The 19,099-nt window shown below is 37.1% G+C and overlaps 1 protein-coding gene across 1 annotated transcript; it reads right to left on the bottom strand.

The window, feature by feature from the left end:
- Positions 1-870: 870 nt before the first annotated feature.
- LOC141458175 (SET domain-containing protein SmydA-8-like) lies at positions 871-17,795 on the bottom strand. Its single transcript, XM_074135817.1, has 8 exons — positions 17,304-17,795; positions 10,798-10,943; positions 9,388-9,651; positions 7,262-7,516; positions 5,749-6,059; positions 3,436-3,797; positions 1,302-1,420; positions 871-1,145 (listed from the first exon to the last, which is right to left on the bottom strand). Exons 2-8 carry the CDS (start codon positions 10,936-10,938, stop codon positions 993-995), a joined length of 1,605 nt encoding a protein of 534 aa, XP_073991918.1. The 5' UTR covers positions 10,939-10,943; positions 17,304-17,795; the 3' UTR covers positions 871-992.
- Positions 17,796-19,099: the final 1,304 nt, after the last annotated feature.

Below are 19,099 nucleotides of genomic sequence, written 5' to 3'. Positions count from 1 at the left end.
AAGTAATTAAAATGGAAACATTTAAAAATAATGACAATAAAAAAAAAATTTAATTAGTTAATAATAAAAAAGACATAATTGAGGGAAAAATTATATAGATGCTTAATCGTAATAAATGGAAATTTGTTTTTCCGACTTCAAATGAAAATAACATTATTTGAAGGGGCGGGGAGAATAAGGAAAAATCAACGAGGAAAACTGCGCAATTGGTTTGTGGAAGTTGAGAATAAATACCGAAATTTTTAAAAAATGTCCTGAGCTTAGAATTGTAATGAAAGGTAACAGACTCGGCAGCATTGGGCATGTAGGAAGTCTGAAGTTCAAGTCCTATCCTAGTTGAAGTGAGATTATGCTGAATTCCCTGCCAAGAGACAGAGAGAGAGAGATGAACATGAAGATTTAGGAAGGAATGGCAGGATTTTGCAGCCTTTACTTCCTGTATCCTCTTCTAAGGATTTCCCTCCTCCACCGACGCAAATGCAAGGATCAAGATTTCCTTATCCAATCGGCCACGTTACGTCTCATTGCTCTCTGACAGTTTTGAGAGCACTTTCTTCCAACAGATTACTGGCGGTAAAAGCGGCTGCCTGTGAAAGAGAATTATCTAAAGGCAATATTGCCTTGAAACGGGTCGGAACCCGTTTAAGTGGTCCAAAAAAAAGAACCCTTCTTCCGGTTACCCCAACATAAAACCTATGGCTTAGCAAGCCCAACATCCTCAACAGTTCCAAACTACATTTTCATGGATCTCCCACAGGCTAGTAATGTCCGTGAGCACTTTAAGTGCAAATGGTGTTTTCAGCAGATCTACCATGATATTCAATGCTGTTCATCTTTGAACAAACAAGTTTTTAAGGTTCAAAAAACATGTTCAAGTGGTTGTACCCTCAATTTAATTTTTACAAAAACAAAACAAAAATTAGGTTGTATTTACCATAACAAAATGTTCCTTTATTTACAAACAAAACAAAAATTCAACCTTGAACTTTTTACTAATGCTTCTTTTTTGATGAATTCAACGATTTGTACAATTTGTCTAAATCCCTTTTATTCTCCACAGCTTGTTGATAGATTTTCCCTTCAGGCAGCGCTAGTGGTTCGAATTTCAATAATTCCAACGATCTATCCAGATAATTGCCAGATTCCTGTAAAAAAATCAAAAAATGTTAATAGAAAAGAATAATTATAAAAGTTCAATTATTAAAACGTTGAAAATTTTTTTCCATTTGCACCGTTTTCACGTTTCAGAAGTTCTCTTTTGAATAAAAAAAGACATGGAAAACCAAACAATGTACTCATACCATTAGCAGAGCTTGTGCAGAAGTTTTTTCAGCCGCTTTGTGATCACAATTTCTTCGAGCTTTTTCTGCAATCGCTGCGTGCAGTTCGAAGTAGAGAACTCCTTTCAGACGACATTCAGCTGGAATAGAAAGAAATCAAATTACCTTCAGACAAACTATTTCTAGTATCTAGGTCTTTTAGATCTTAGACTTCCTACTATATGACTGTTTTGTGTTAAATTATAATTGTGGAGATCTATTACGCTGCCAAAGGCCCATAGCACGTTGAATACACCGTCGGTACTCGTCCGAACACCGAAGTTAAGCTAGATTAGATTAGATTAAACCAGGGCAGCCTCAAGGCCTACGCCACTGCAACCCCTTTGGATCTATTGTGGCTCCCCTCACTCTAAAGCTCACCCTCCAGACCTGTCCTTTTAATCAGATTCTTAATGCTGGAGAGCGGCTCTTGGGTAAAGCTCTCACAGGCCTTAGTTTTTCCTCCCCGAGAAGTAACATCCTTAGCTAGACCAGCCCCTCGCACTGACACAACACGTGCAGTGCCGTTTCCTCCTCTTCCTGACAGAACCTGTAAAGGCTATCAACTGCCAAGCCCACGCGATGCATGTGTTTCCTGAGCCTGCAGTGGCCGGGTTAATAGGCCTACAATCATCCTTATAGCCCTACGGCCTCAACGGATTAATTCTGCAATCAGCCTCGGCGAATAGCCTCTAATGAACTCCTTCGCCTGCCTCTACCCAGTGGTGGCAAGCCACCACTCTTGAGACCTACTCTGCACCCATAAGTTAATGGCCGCAGTCTTCACACACTTCGGAACCCCAAAGCAGGGCTCCGGGCCCAACGAAGTGTCCCGCAGAGCCTTCCCGGGCAAATAAATCTGCCGCTTCGTTTCCCTTATGACCTGAATGACCAGCTACCCAAACCAGAAAGACCTTTTTTTTTTTTTTTTTTTTTTTTTTTTTTTAACCTTATTATGGTTACTAATTTCCTTCAGGGCATCCAGGCAGTCCCAAACCAGTCTTGAGTTGGCCTGGTAGGAACTAATTGCTCGTAGAGCAGCCTGACTATCCGAGAAAATTACGATCTTAGAATTAATAATTCCTCGCCCGTTAATCTCGGCAGCACAGAACCTAATTGCAGCTAGCTCAGCCTGAAAAACTGTAGCCAGTTTCCCTAGGCTAACCGAAGGCCAACATTTCGGCTTCACCCCGTACACTCCCGCTCCCACGCCCTCCTCCATCTTGGAGCCATCAGTGTACCCAACGAATCTCCCACAACTGGAAGTCCACGTCTCCAAGCCTCCCGGTCTCCAATACAGACTTTGAAAGGCTAGTTATATTTGGGATTCATAGAATCCGAAGGCAGGCCCAAAATAGGATCGGCCTCCAGTTCCTCATATAACTATTGATATGCTCCTCCATGCCTGACGGTAATAGGAGCTTGTCCTTCCATAAGCCTAACGACAACGGCCCTTGCAACGCCCTGAATGTATATGTGCAGTGGGGGCAGATTTAACAAAACCTCCAAGGTTCTTCACACACTCTTGTAAATCCAGAGAAGTTATACTAAATCGGACTTGGTTAGTACCTGGATGGGTGACCGCCTCGAAACACTGCGTGCTTATTTAGCACTCACTTCGGCCGGAGTTAGGTGAGAAGCAGGATTATTTCTGCTGCCGGATGGTAAATGGGGTACCGCGATTTTCTTTCTAACTTTCTATAACATTGTGAAGGTTTTTACCGAGGGAACTTCAGCAAGAGGGTGAAGTTGGAACATACTCTTATCAGTGAACCGGACGCTTCTTTTTGGAGCTTTTTGTTAATTTAGTAGGCAATTGATAAAGGTTATAACCTTATAAACTTATAAGTTTAGTGTGAATCTAGGGGGATCTGTGACGTCATACTTTCTTTATAATGTTCTTTATAATGGAGAAAGAAAAAGTCAATCGCGGAAAGCAGAACTCTTGAATGCTTTCACACCAGGAGTTTGTTTTTAGATGAAAGCAATGAAAAGATAAACACTTTTCGGACTATTCTTGTATTATACTCATTCTTTTAACTTTCTTTAAAAGCTTTCAAGATCAAACAGGAAATCAAAAAAGAAAAACAAAAAGCATTTTAAAAAATCAGAATACCTGGAAACAACGTTTCAGCCAAATCAATCATTCGTCGACAAAGATCTTCTTTTAATTGTAACAAAGGCATTGGTACAGCTTGTAATCCTCTACTTCCAGAAGTTTGTCCAATGATTTGCACTAAAGCTAGTTTTATTTCTACAGCTTGATATTGATTATCAGGTACCATTTTTCTAACTTTGTCTAGGAAATTCCTACAGGAATCTATTATAAATTTTTTGGTATTAGACAATTCAACAGCGACAAGTTCTATTATAGAGTTAACTTTATTAACTTCAATTTCATTGTGGCATGAATTACATATCCATGGTTTGTTGGCATCTTCTAAGAAACTATTTGGCAGCACAAGACCAGTACAATTTCTGTAAGCAAAAAGAGAAAGAGAGAAAATTAATTCACAAAATACATCCAATGGACCAGAAATCTTGGGAGGGATCCAGTTATTGTTTCAGGTTTAATTAGAAGAAAATACGATTAGCGTTTAAGTTAACTTGTAGTTAACACTTGAGGGGAATTTAGCGAAGCTTCAGGAAGAAACGACATTAGGAACTAACTATTGATGCTTCCTTTTTGTTGTGATAAAAGTTATTTCCTGTTATGGATGTTCTTAGAGTTATTAATAATTTTTTATTGACTAGATGCGCTACTTGAAGTGGTAGGATCTCTATGGAAGCGGCGTATGAGGGTGTCGGGGCACCGAGGAAATTCCAGTCTTTGTCTTCTATGGCTGGTTCCAGTCGTATAGTCTTGTAGTTTATAGTCTATAAACTATAGTTTATAAACTTATAGTTTATAAGCCTGTCTTATATTTCTTAAGTCTTATAGTTTAAGTCAGGAATCCCCAAACTACGGCCCGCGAGCCACATGCGGCCCCCTGAGGACATTTATCCGGCCCTCGCCGCACTCCTGGAAGAGGCTTCTCTTTCATTGGTGGTCAGTGAGAGGAGCACCTATATGTGGCGGTGCCGCCGCAAAGTACGGTATCGCTCATGCTCAGTACTACTTCCGATGACGCGAGACGGCTCCAAAAACAGTGTAAAATAACAGCCAGAAGTAGGAAATAAAGGCAAAGCACTATAACTAAACCGGACATTGACCATCTCATTAGCCAAAAGCAGGTCCATAGTTCCCACAGAAATACTGGGCAGTTTGGTGATTTAAATTTACTTGTTCTTTATTTGAAATATTCTATTTGTTCCCGTTTTTTTTTGTTTTTTTTTTTTTACTTTAAAATAGTTTGTTTTATAGTCCGGCCCTCCAACGGTCTGAGGGACAGTGAACTGTGGCCCCTTGTGTAAAAAGTTTGGGGTCCCCTGGTTTAAGTAACATCTCGTAGGATCACTTACCCTGAGGGAAGACATCAACCGGTAGTTCTGAGTTCCTCCCATGCTTTAAGCTTCAAATAAGTTTCCTGCCTAAATATATATCATTTACTAAATCCTACACTCCTGTAGACTTAGTCTAACAGGGGATTTTACAATCATAAAGACTTTGATCCAGTTCTAAATATAAGCACCAGTTTACCTGTTAGCTAAGTCCTCTTTGCATTTGACTTAAATTTGATAAAGAAATTTTCCCATTTTCATACATAATCAACAGGCTCTTACTTCTTTCAATTGAGAGTAAAGGCTTTTCATCTGACTAAGTGAAAAGGGAAAATGCTACAGAGTATGTCGTAATTATGAAATCCTGTAGCATGGTACATAGGTGCTATTCTAAAGTTGCCTAGATTTTCTTCTGGGAAAGCGGCATTATTTCATTATAGCATAATGGTCCATATCTTACTCGGAAAATTATAGCGCATATACCTACCATACAATGGTACCATTAATCTAATTTTAGCTTCAAATAGCATTTTCTATTTCTAAGGAGCTTTATTGATTTAATGCGGTAATTTCATTAGTTTATGTATTTCAAAGAAGATCTGTGATAAAAAGCTTTTAAAAGAGATATTTTTCATTCAACAAGGTTTATTATTTATCAAAGTTTGTTCTAATTAAAAATGAAACATGCTCTATATAGCACTAATAATATGTACAAATAATTCGTTTAATTACAACAGTAACTTGTATATGCTTTGGAGAGGCTATATTGAACTACAAAATCTACATCTTATTTTACCTCTACTTATTAAAACTGTCTAGATAGGGCAGTTGTATAGGAGTTGATCGTCAAAAACTGAACGAAAAAGCATAACATTAAATAACACCCAACATTAACAATTTTTTTTTCTCTCTTTTACTATAAAAACCTTAGTGTCAACTAAGAAAACAACGAAGAAGTATAAAAAAAGAAGAAAAAAGAGATACTTACTCCAGATTACAGCCTACAGCACTGAAATATGTACCCATTTCCGTTGGATCTGAACACCTAGCACAAGAACAAGAGAAATATTTAGTGTCCTGAAGATGTGCCCTTCTGGTCGGTGTGGCCCATAAGGGATCCGTGTAGCAAATGGTAAGACGTTCACCTTGGGCTATGTCTCGACAAGCTCTTATAACCGCTTCACCAGTATCGCTAAAACTTTTACTACAATTTGGCCGGCAATCGTGTTGCCACAATGAGGTTCTCCAATAAACGCTTACGTAGGCTGGCTCACTCAATGGTATTTCGTGGGCGTTTATCTGCAAAGAAGAGATTAAGGAGCTCATGAAATATGTAAATGATTTTTTAGCTATATTGGTCTTCTGTAATTTGTCTTATAATAATAAGGTGTATATTTTTCATTTATGATAAACATAACAATGAAGAAAAATTACAATATAGAACACAAATGCATGGACATCGTTAAACCATAGACTTCCTGTATCTACCTGCGCATATACAAAAACATATTAAGCTGAGTCCAATCCCTACCATTCAGATACTCAAAAAATTGGGGTCTACTTAACTGCTTCTTCTCAAAAGATCTAATTCTAAACTCTCCCAAAACTGGACAAACAACTTCTCTACTTGACCCTAGATTGCACAAATGCACTCGCTCATTTCTCCTAAACTCTAAAATTCAACCCTAAGAACTGTCCCCCTAACCTTGGAATATAACTTCTCATCAAAATTAAAGTTAATATCATCGGAAATGTAAGGATTTTGTAAACAGGATAACCGCTAAAACTGGGACTTCCGACAGCACGTACGGGCAGGTTGCCCAACGATACCTAAGAGGAGGCCTAAATTTTGGTAGCAAGCGTCACATTTTTAGAAACCTATAGCTATTTCCTCTTCATGATTCCAACACAGAGATGTGGTAACTCCTTTTAGGACATACTTCCTGCCTGATTATGACAAGAAGGAAATGTTGCCTTAAAAAATCATAAGTAATGATAATCGCAAAATAATTTGCATCTCATTACAAGTTTTACAATTTGATCTCATCCTACCAACATGTACACAGTACTCGAGGTCCATTTAGGTAGCGATTGCAGGGTTATTTGAAGGGCGTGACTATGTCTCCCCTAGGTCTAGGCTCGTGTGACTCTAGAACAAGAAGGAAACTAGATTTAGGGCGCTATTGAGCATCGCAGTTGATACGCCAAAAAAATAAAACAATCTCCCCAAAGCCAACTTAACTGCACAGCTTGTACCATTCTTCTACATCTACAAACAAAAACATTGCCTCTGAAGATGCTGCAGCAGCAGATCATCGTGGATTTGACTTCACAGCCTCTCATCGACATCGCTTCTAAGTAGAGTGCAGAACACTTAAATATCAAAGAAGCTTTTGAAACATATTAGTTCTTAAATCAAACCTCCAAGTGCAGTTAATCCATTTTGAAACTGGAAGACAATGGATCAATAAAAACCTCTAAAACTATTATTCTTTCATTACCTGAATAATGCCACAAATTTGTAGAATATCTTCTTCGGTAAATTTATCTTCTAATTTGTAAAATCTCCTTAGAAACTGTGCTACAGCAAATCTTTCTTGTTCCAATTTACCAGTAGATCTTCGATGTTCTGTATGAGATTCAAGTTCCTGGAGTCTGTTCCAAAGTTCTGGTTTATGTTCCTTAAAGTAGCAAGCTCTTAGAGGAGTAATGCCGGCATATGTTGGATGTGGTGTTACAAATTGGCTGATCTTCACCTGTTCAAAGAAGAAGTTTTAACTAATTTGTAGGGAAAACGTTGCGGTAATTAGCCAGAAAATGGGAAAACCTAGACTAAGAAAATATTTATTGAATACTCTGCTTTGGATTCGGCCATTTTATTAAGTATATCAGGTTTTTATGATCTCTCTTATCTCTAACATGCAGAAGTACTGTAATCTTGCAAATTTTAGATTTTGGTCCTTTCATCAAAAATTCACTCTTGAACTCGAAAAAGGTATTTTTTAAAAACATTGGACAGGATGTGTTTCTTCCTGCGGGTTTACTACCCAAACAAACACTTAATACTCGCCTCACTACTTCCAATACTTCTTACACAATACAAATAGGGCTAGCAGTAAACGGGTGTTCAACAATTTGGGTTTACCGAACCCACAGGCGAACTCTAGCTCACCATCACCGGCACACATTCACACCTGCAATTTACACAGCCATACTGTGACAAAAAAAACATCGCACATTTAAGCAATCTAAGGAAGCTATAAATAAATAGCGAAGGATTTGGCCCTCTAGAGCATCCCAAGATGTTCTAAAGGATGGTTTTAGTTAGACGTAAAGTTCGCCTGGAAAAACAAAAATTGCTATACTGCTTACTTTTTGCAAATCAAGGGAACTAATCTTTTCAGCTAAAGGGGGATTCCAAACTGGGTAAGCGATCTTACTCTTGCCGGAGACTAATCAATCGTTAAATCTAGCCTCCTCAAGTCAACTAATTCTTACTAAAAAATCTAATTTTTGCAGAGAACCTAACGAGTTATAGCTAGAGCTAGTTGTTTGAATGGTTTATCAGATTTTATTAAAAAAAAAAAGTTAAGAAAACTATTATTTATTATTTTAATTTATGGGTAATAAAATTAGAAAAGTAAGTAGTAAAGTAATTGCCTATTTTTTTAGGCTGTGCTTAACGTCCAACTACTGAATTAGGTGTCATGGACGGAGGCGACTAGCAAACATACTTTACTGTAAATTTCTTTTATTAACCATTAAATAAAATCCAAGACTTAGATAGGGAATCGAACCCACTAAACCAACAATACACCTTAGCATTGCGGGTCTAGCCTATAACCGCTTAACATATTTTACTATAAATTTCTCATATTAACCATTAAATAAAATGCAAAGCCTAGGCTAGTACCGCAATACATCTTAGCTTTGCGGGTCTAGCCTATAACCACTCGGCTACCGTGGCGCCTCGGTAATAAAATTAATTTATCATTTTCCCCTGTTGAAGATGATGTTTGCCTTCACCAAAATATGTGATTTAAATTCACTATTGTGATATGTTAGATGTCTAGTTTCCCGGGATGGAGATTTGATGCAGATATTTAACAGCTGTTTCGGGCATTAGCTGGAAGATTGCCTAGCGATCTGTATTAGCGAGCTGTAATTATGGCTGAATGCCCAATTGATGAATTAGTACAAAATCATATTCATATGATGAACACAACTGTATGAGTAAAGTTATATAGAAGGGGGGTATACGGTACTTATCAGAAATGCATCCAGCATTGTTTAGTCTCATAATCATAGAGTCTGCGTAAATAGAGATCTGCATGAAGATTCAAGATCGGTAAATTATTGACAAATTTCCATGTGAGACTTCCAGCTTGGAAAATGAAAGACATTCGTGTGGATATAATGAGTATGCAAAGGGGGGGAAAGGAGTCGTTTTCAAGAAAATCCAATAAAAGAAAAAGTCTGATTTTCTAGTTTTGGAGTTAACGTTCCACACATTGACCCGATCATACTCTAAAAAGGACCACAAAGTGGATATATCCAATGAAAATGAGATACCGGAAGTTGGACTCAATCATCCAATTTTACTGACGTAGTAAACAACAGGAAATACCTTAGCATTCCTTTGTTCCATGGTCCATCTACATTCTGGCTGATGATTTTCCGAACTGACACACTGTATAGAGCACATCGGCCAACCACAGTTCGGACATGATAGCCAGGAATTTGGTGATAGTCCATTATGGCATCCCAGACAGACTGGGCCAGTCACTTGAGGTGGACCACTCAATAATGGTTTCTCCTTCAGCACTATCTCTCCAGAAAATACGGCACGACTAGCGCACAAGTATCTTCCCACCTGGGTATCTTCTTTTATCTGAAAATCAAGAGAATTGTTTATTGGATTAAGAAAAATCATTTTGTTAAGAGTTCTCACACATTTTCTTTCGCTTTTCGTAGAATAAAAACGAAGACTCATCAGATTTTCCCCGAAAATTAGTTGCATTTTTGTGCATTGTGCATAAATCCAACTACTACTAATAAGAAGAATTTCTCGGGCAAAGCAGTAAGTAGAGCAACCAGAGAAACTGATGATGATAAAATGATACAGCGAGATCTAGCGGCTTCGAGCACACAGGAAACTAGGAGATCTCTTTGTAAGATAGTGTTAGAAACATTTTTATGTTTCTGAAATGTTTAGATTATGTAGGCATTGGAAGTTTTAGTTGAACCTTAAAATTCCATTTCCTGTATGTCCAGACTGTTTTGAGTATCAGTTAAACAGAAAATTGGTTTGTTGTTCAGTGAAGGCCGTTTGTCAAGAAGTCTAGAGGGAAGTTTGCATTGTCTAATTAGTTATTTCCATTTTGCAAATTCCACGTTTGTATATGAAGTCATCCTAATGGTACTTATGACGACAATCTGGTGGAAAGAAATGAGTGGTTTTGTGGAAGGATAGTTCGCTCCTAAGGGAGAATTTAATGAATGTAAAATAACCTTTGTTTTCATTTATTCTATTCCTCCATTTCTTGATCAAGGCTCAAAAGGATTCTACACGGGATTGAAAGGAGCAATAAACCAGGAACCGGATCTTTTTGAAGGAAAAATTATTAACTTAAAGCAAAAAATTCCGATTCTTAATCTTCAGAGTTCCCGGAGGTTTGCGTTTAGTCCTCGACGCTTACATTAACCATCAATCAATAAAATCAATCCATCCGGTTTCCTCCACCCTCCTCCATAGTCTGCACAGAGACTGGAACGAAAAAAGTGGTTCATATCCTGCGTAGGTGACTTCTGAGCCAATCGTTTACTTAAGAAACAGAGTTGGCGAACTTTTAGAGCTATACCAATTCTACCTAAAGAACCTAACCATTTTTACATACAATTCTATGTTACAAGTTCTGCTGTTTGCTCTTTCTATACTGGCCGAACAATTCATCTACTTACAAAGCATCCAAAATCAAACAACTCATAAGAAAAACTAAGTCATATGATCCCCGGTATTTTGGCCATCTTTACTTACGCAGAAAACTGTACACTGTTGTTTGTGTTTTCTCCAATCAGCTTTCTGATGTTCCTTGCAACAATAGGCTACTTTTAGACAGGATGCACACCTATTTTTGGCTGGTTTTCCACAAATGTTACAAGTTCCTGATAGTACCATGATACCTGCGGGAAATTTAGAATTAATTAGAAAATAAATTTTTTTGATAAAATTTTGTCAATCTGAAATCAAAGGGTTTTGTTTGTAATTGTTGGCATTGGCGTTCGAGCTCTGTTTGGCGTGCCGCCATCTCGTGCATTGCCTGAATTGTCGTGCACAAACTGGGTACTAGCCAGAATATTTACCCTTATCCTATCCAACAGGAAATCCTAACTCACGCCCAACTCTCACATTCAATCCTCACACTGGTTACTCCTAAAATTACCAGGCTAGTCCATAGTACGAGTCTCAAATCCGTCAGACTTGTCTTTTTGAATTACCTCCACTTCTAATACCCTGAAACTGCAATGTATTTAATGCAGGCATTCTCCTCCATCTCGAGTCTAAAACTTCACATTGCACACTCAAGTTAAAGTAGCCGCCAGTTACTGTTGCACGTCTATTAATCAATTCCAAAAATTAACTTAGATCTTTACTGGTCCATAGACAACTTCAAGGGGGTATCCAAAGGTCTTTAGATTCTGTATAAATCTTTTTACGCAAGAGTTAATTCGGTAACCATCTCAAGTTCATTTCTTGCCAATAACTGCCAATGATTGAAGTGTTAAGTAGGACGCACTTCTACCAACTCATCAGCCTTTTTTGATAATCTGAAGACAAAAGGCACCACTGCTATCAACTGGATCTAATTCAAATCGCTTTCCTTCTACATTTCTATTGGTGAACCCTCTGCTTTTTTCGAGAGCTTTTAAAGTGAATGTAGCAGCAAAGCAAAGTGAGATAATCCTCCAAAAAGGGATCTTTTGCTACTTTAAAGCATCGCCAGAAGTGCACTTCCATAAAGTATCAGCTCATAAGCAAAGAATTAGGCTGATTTTAATCACATAAAAATTCGGTTACTAATCTCATGCTACTTCTCAGCATATTTTGAACTTAAACGACTTCTCCACTAATAGATATCTCCAGTTCAGAGTTTTTGATCTTAGTGACGTATCCAAAATCGGATTTTAAAGTTCCGAGACACAGCATAGCTACAAAACAGATCATTTCCTTCCACTCTTTTACATTCAGCAGAGACCTTAAAACTTGGTATTTCCTCTAAAAGTCGATATCGAAAAGTTCGTCATTAACTTCCGCTTAATAAGAGGGTAAAAAAAAAACCAGAAATGCTAAATTTATAATCTGTATTTAAGTTCTATGTAATCAGCAGGAACATACACCACCTGGTGACGTAGTAATACTAGGCTAATTTCTGTTGTAACTAAAAAACAAAAACAAAGGCAAACCCCCCGCCGCCCTAGGCTATTTCAACCAACTGTGTGTGCTGCCTAGCAACCAACTTTTTATCTTAAACCTCTTTTCTCCTTTACAAATTCTCTTACATCATTCATCTCCTCCTTTCTCTCAATTTTATTTAAATGACTTTTTCTTTCCTTTAGTTTGTCTTTAATTAATAAAATTTTAAACAAGACGAAGAAAAAAGGTTATAAATTGTTGTAAAATCAAAATCTTAGAAATAAAACAAGCTTTGTCTGTCTGTTTGTTTCGAAATTCAGCATTTTAGAATAAGAAAAACTTTTAAGATCTTGCCGATTTGTAGTTCTCCCCGGAAATAATCGTTTTCATATCCTCTGATTAATAATAGGAAGTATTTTTTTTAAGTAATTTGTCTGTCTGTAAAGTGAAGACAACACAATATTCTCAAATTGGCCTTACGTGGAATTAATTGCCTTACACGGCAATTAATAAACAAAATTTGATTGTTTATTAACTTAGATGATGATCTACAAAATTTTTTGATAATTAATTCGTTTTCTGGAACGATACAAGTGGCCCTTGTTAAGGATAATGAATGGAAATTGAGCTGCTTTCCTCTTCAAACAGGAATAAGGATGTCTACAGGAAAGTGTTGTTGTTCTTAGAGCTCCTGTAGGATTATTGAAGTTATTAGGAGGTTGTTATTGAATAAAGGAGGTGAACTGATGGCTTGGTAAAGAACTGATGAGGTGATTTTTATTAAATCAGGGCAAGTGGTGATAATCGAGAAGGCAGAGAGAGAGATAGCTCTTAACTTCCTCCTAACATCGAACAGTGGGGCCCTCTTATAACGTCTATTGTTCATGGAATTCCTTTTAATGGGAAACTTAAGGAAAAAGCAACTGCCACGAAGGAAAATTTTATTATTTATTACATTCTCTTGTAAGAAAAGCTCTTTCGATGAAAATGCCTACTTATGAAATACAGGATTTTTGGCATTTTAGGGGCGCCAAGCATAGAAGTCGCTGGGCTTCCAGCTTTTACTGAAGATGAAGAACAATTGAAATTATAAAGAAAATATAATTTATCTTTACAATTTTTCTAATTATCGATTAGATTTTCCACAAGATATGTTAACGATGAATATTTATTTTAAAAAAAGTCACATTCAGGTTCCCACAGGAGCTTTGGGAAGGTACAAATTTTGTAAGGACTTGTGTCCTGTGCTTTATCTTTTTTTCCAGTACAAATTGTAAATTTCGTAAATTTATTCACCCCTTCCCCCCTCTCACAGCCATTACTTTTGAATTTTATGAAATAAATAATTAATAAAAGACAGAATAATATATCTGAATTCGAGCTGCATATATTTCTCTTTCGTTGCTCCATATTTTTTGCTTCGTTAATCGTTATTTGCACATTCTTCCAATGTCATCTGGGATCTGATTGATGAACATAGCCAGGTCGAGTGGAAAATTCCAGCTACTCTAACGATAACATTCCTCTGCCGGGAAAGCTGATCCCTCTGCTACCTTCAATTTTTCTTTTCTGTTTCATCTACTGAAAAAGGAATAATTGTTTTTCCCCCACTATTTGCTCTATTTATTAGATGAAGTTAAGGGCACGTGAAATAGATAAGAATAAAATAAATAAAATTCAATTTATATGCGAAAAAACAATTGAATCACTAATAAATTCAAATATTTGATACAATCGGAAGTAGATGTATTACGTGACCAGTCATGCTGATATACTAATAATTCTTAAAAAACGAAAATTCCCCTCCTGGGATAAAACATTCACATGATATTCTTTAAAAAGCAATGATTATGTTGGCAAAATTGATTCTACCACACTGAAACTTCCTGATTATATTTGTAGAAGAGAGATTGTCGCGGAATAATGGAGTTGGGTGGGCAATTGGGTTATTGAGAAGGACAGAAAAAGTATTAGATTCAATTGATTAGAAAAAAAAAAAAGGATTACGTCTAAAATACGCGAAACTAAAACGTCATCAAGCATTACTTCATTACGTCATACTGTAATAATAAATTTTGGAGGGAGCCTCATGTACATGGGGTTCTAAGCTCCTCTTCCAGTCAATGTTAGTGCTGCACGAGACCGAGACGAGGCGAGACTTTATGCAGTCTCGATCTCGGTCTCGGTCTCGGTCGCTCAAGTCTCGGTCTCGGTCTCGGTTTTTTTGAATTTTTGTTTAAGTATTAAAAGCGGTTTGCTATTAATAATCTTTTCAAAAAATGTTATTATTTTCTAATAATTATTTTAATTTATATATTGGTAATGAAAATGTGTGTAAAAGAAGACAACTACTTACACTTCAATACATCATATATTACTATTACTGTTATATATCTTTATATAATTTCAAAAAGATGTTAAAAACGTGCCAAATGAAAGACCCAAATAACATATCTGCCTGCTATGACAAGTCGATTCGTGAAATAAAAAATACACCTCCCAACAAACTTCCCGCTCCATTAGTTATGGCTGTTGGTGAAGATAAAGAATCTGATGATTCACCTTATGACCATTTGCTCAAAAATCAGCAAATATCACCCGAAGCAGGGAAGACAGAAATAATTAATTACACCAAATTAGACCAAGCACCAGTAGACGTTGACATTTTAGAATGGAGGAAAACACTTGAGAATTCCTTCAAAAATTTGTCTAGAATGGAGAAAGATATTTTTAGTATCTGTGCAACTTTAGTGCCATCGGAAAGATTATTTTCGCAAGCTGCGATGATAATGACCAACAGAAGATCTTCTCTAACTTCTGACTCAGTAAAAGCTCTTTTATGATATGATTAGTGAAATTTAGTGAATTTATGTGGTACTGGGTTCGATTCCCGGTCTTAGGCCTTGGATTTTATTTAATGGTTAATATGAGAAATTTACAGTAAAGTATGTCCGTCCGCGACACCTAATTGGTAGTTGGACGTAAAGCCCCGCCTGAAAAAATAGGCGATTACTTTACTTACGTAATTCGAAGTCAAATAGATGTAGTAATATTGAACATATATAATAAAATCGTATCTTTTAATAATTAATTCAATACCCGTAATGATTATTTATTAATAAAGAACACAATTTTATAATTTTGTAGCTAAAAATTAATATTTGAAAAACCGAGACGAGACCGAGATTTCTCGACGAGATATATATCATGTCTCGGTTGCTCAAGTCTCGTCTCGGTCTCGGTACCGAGACCGAGATTTATCTCGTTTCTCGTGCAGCACTAGTCAATGTACTGTGTCGAGACCCCCAAAAAGGCAAATCTTCATAAAATTCCAAATCGAATGCCTACTTCATTCACACTAAAATCGGTTCACGCAACATTAATTTGAACGATTGCAAAACTTCCCCTCAATAGGTGTAAGAGCAGAACATTGCTTTAATATTACCTAGGGAAGCCCTAACCCTTTCACCCTGCCACAAATTTTATCAAAGATTTACAGAGTAATTAGTAACAATAATTTTGGAGGGGGCCTTACATAAAGGGGGCTAACTCCTCTCCCATTCTATGTACAGCGTCGAGACCCCCAAAAAGACACATCTACATAAAATTCTGAATCAAATGACACCTCATTCATGAAAATCGGTTCACGCGTTTAGGCGCTACACAGTTTACAAAAAAGGTAACAACAAGAAGAAGAAGAACAATTTTTGAAAAACTGCTTTTTTTGCACATTTTCGGAATCGTTTTCCTCAAAAACTAATTAATCTAAGCTGTTACGAAAAAATTATACTTATAAAAGAGGATATTTACTATATTTTAAAGAAAATTTGGGAATTTTATCTTTTATAGAAAAAAAGAGAAAAAGATTTTTCAAAGTTGGGGTGTTTTTCAACGTTACAGCTTTTTCGTGCAGTTTTTTGACGATCAACCCTTGATACAACTGTCCTGCTGGACAGTTTCAATTCGTATTTCCTCTTCCTGTATATCAGGAAATTGCAAGGGGTTTTAACCGGAAATATATTCATTTTGAGACCCCCCCCCCCCACTCACTGAACATAACTATTTTTCACTCTTTTGAAAATTTCTTATAAACGGGACTTTCCATCAAAATATTGCGCACACAATTCACTAATGGTCGTGTCTACTATATTTGTTGAGAATATTTTTTTGTACCCCTCTACGGGTTCTACGGTTTTTTTTGGGTAGTATGCCGGCCCCCTCAGTAGAATAATTTCAATAAAGTGCAGCCTAATAGCTATTTCCGTGTTTGAAGAGAGAATTACACTTTCCCGTTACAGGTACCCATTAAAAATGGGTTTATTTCAACCATTTTTCATGGAAAATCTTCTTCTTCTTTTTTGACGGTGGGGATTGCTAGGAAAACGAAAATATGGGGTTGACATGGAATCCCCAGACTAGACTGGAAAAGACAAGAAACTAACCAACGCTACAAAACTTCTCGCCAGACTACTTGACAAACGTTCGAAACTTAACCTACATAACAAAAGTGACTCTTATATCTACTGTTACATCGAAGTATGGGGGTTCGACAAGGCGTTCCCTCACTACGCCTCCTGGCATTATAGTCCAATAATACTTCAGAAAACTTCTTAACGCTCCGTTCTATGTATCCTAACCTCACACTATCCATAATGACCTCAAAATCCCTTTCATTACAGGTTCTTGCTAACACTCGTTTTCTCAAATTTCATTCCTCTACAGCAGAGCTCATCCTAACCGTCTCATAGAACACCTATCTTCCCTCCACATTACCAGGTAATCCTCTTGAGGAGATTGAAGAGAAGATGGCCTCTCGTGATCTACTCTTATCGTGAGAGCAAAGCACATCACTGGGTGCCTTCTCCACTCGTGATTTTCACGTATTTGTTTATCAGGTACCATATTTGCTTGTTGCAACAACCGTTGCAGTGATAAATTCCAATAAAAGACTTGAAAAAAAATATATATATATATATATATATATATATATATATATATATATTAAGAAAAAATTAAACTAAAAGGAAGTGAGTGGTCAGATCATACGTTCATCTTTAATTTTTAAGAGCAGATTAATGGTAAACCAAAAACCGTAATCTAATTTTAGCGTATTACAGTTACCTACGTACCTTCTCCAATGTAGCATCAGTTTTTATAACTAAACAGAACTATCACTAAATAACTATTTGGATTACAAAAAGAAAACCAACATAGACACGCTATTAGACAAAACATTCACTTCCTGTAGCTCAAAACTTCCGCTATCGTTGAGTTTCTTTTAAATAATGACAAAACTGCCGTGAGTGTGTGTGTGTGTACTGTACACCAGCCCCGACCGGGCGACCGACCGGGGTAATGTTTTATTTTGGTCTATCAGTAACTAGGTAACACGCACGGAACTAACTTCTGCACGATACAAGTTTATTGATGTCACAGTTTACGATCTGAATACTAAGGCAGGCAGGAAGGAAGGCAAAAAAAAAAACGACAAAAAAGGGCAGCTCCCCCCCACAAAACTTCTCGTTGGCCCCCTTCCCTGACTCCGATTTGAAGGAAGTGTCGAGGCAAACGCTACGTACCTAAATATAACACAATGCTAACAACCGTATAAACAGACTCGCCTGTATGTTATTTGTAAGACAGAGTTACACTAATCTAGCCCCTGTTACGTGTGCATTCGCAGCTATTCTTACCAGGTATAGAGGGGGCTTCATTTTAAGTATTAACTTCACATCATGATCAGTGTTTTATTCCTTTAACAGACCTATTTATTGTACTTCCTCTTCCTCATACTTTATCTTCCGGTCTTTCACTCATTGACTGTAACCAGTGTTCAAGGTTAACAAGTAAATTTCAAATTTTGAATTGCCCTAACTTACTGTAAGCTTAAATCTTCTTCCAATTTGATTTTCTTTTAAATTTTCACAATTTATCGTGTTCACAATGTGGATTTTTCCAAGCTTTTAATACACACACACACACACACACACAACACCAATAAATGTTTATCTGATTGGGTGATAAAATTGCATTAAGTTGATTAGTTTCCGTGCACGTGTGTAAGCCAATCAAAAGCGTGCTTCTTGATTTGTTTTTTTTTGTTTCCTATTTTTTACTGTTTTCCTAATTTTTTTAAAACTACAAAGTTATGGTACTTATTTTAAAATTTTTGTTTTGCATCACCTATTTTATAGTTTTCTTTTGTTGTTTATTTTCTTGAACATCTTACAAGTACGTCCAACCTTATTTTTTTGTTCCTCTACTTCTTTGTAGAACATCATTTCCCCTTTTCTGGACTGTTAACCTACTCCTTTTTTGACAACCAAGTTTCTGAGTCTTCTAAAGTCACGCCACTTGTTTCTTGGATGGCAACATCAGGACCCACCCATGACGTCGAGGGGGATTTGAGGTAAATGAGCGTGCGAAGATGGAGACTGAAGACTCTTGATAGTAGAGCTCAGTGGAGAGCCTTGGTTGAGGAGGCACTGGTCCTTCAGGACTGTAGCGCCGAAGAGGAGAAGGAGGATTCTTAAAATTACACATTTACAGCCCTTTACTTGGTTACTTAACAAAAATGTTTTAGAGTATTATTGGTTAGTGCCCCTGACTCCCTTATTTTACGAACTATTTGGATCTTATAACAGGATTGTATAGATTGCTAAAACCTTCCTATGTTTTCCTTAAAGGAAACGCCAGGACCTAAACGCCTACTCACAATGGCCACCTTCAGATCGTGAAGCTAACTATCCTAGCTGGCCCAGATCCAACTCTCGCATCTTAAACACTCGAAGATTCTTATCGGTTGAGAAAGTTGAACTTGAAATCGGATAACTGGCAATGCATCCCCCCCCCCGTGGGTCATTCCAGTAAAGGGCAGAATACCTTCCAAGGGATACATTAACCAGTAGTTTGCATGGCCATACCC

Source organism: Rhodnius prolixus, unplaced genomic scaffold, assembly GCF_049639745.1.
Source record: "Rhodnius prolixus isolate KJV_2025 unplaced genomic scaffold, Rpr scaffold_5, whole genome shotgun sequence".
Classification (NCBI taxonomy): Eukaryota; Metazoa; Arthropoda; class Insecta; order Hemiptera; family Reduviidae; genus Rhodnius; species Rhodnius prolixus.
The sequence above is the reverse complement of the archived record's forward strand: the minus strand, read 5'-3'. Positions and strand labels throughout refer to the sequence as shown.

Bases quoted from the DNA above. Each gene is read 5' to 3' on its own strand.
- LOC141458175 (XM_074135817.1), bottom strand. From the start codon at position 10,938: ATGGTACTATCAGGAACTTGTAACATTTGTGGAAAACCAGCCAAAAAT. The intron at 9,652-10,797 runs GTAAGTAAAGAT...CTTGATTTTCAG, and splicing joins AACAGTGTACAGTTTTCTGC to ATAAAAGAAGATACCCAGGT. The intron at 7,517-9,387 runs GTATTTCCTGTT...TTCTTTGAACAG, and splicing joins TGGAACAAAGGAATGCTAAG to GTGAAGATCAGCCAATTTGT.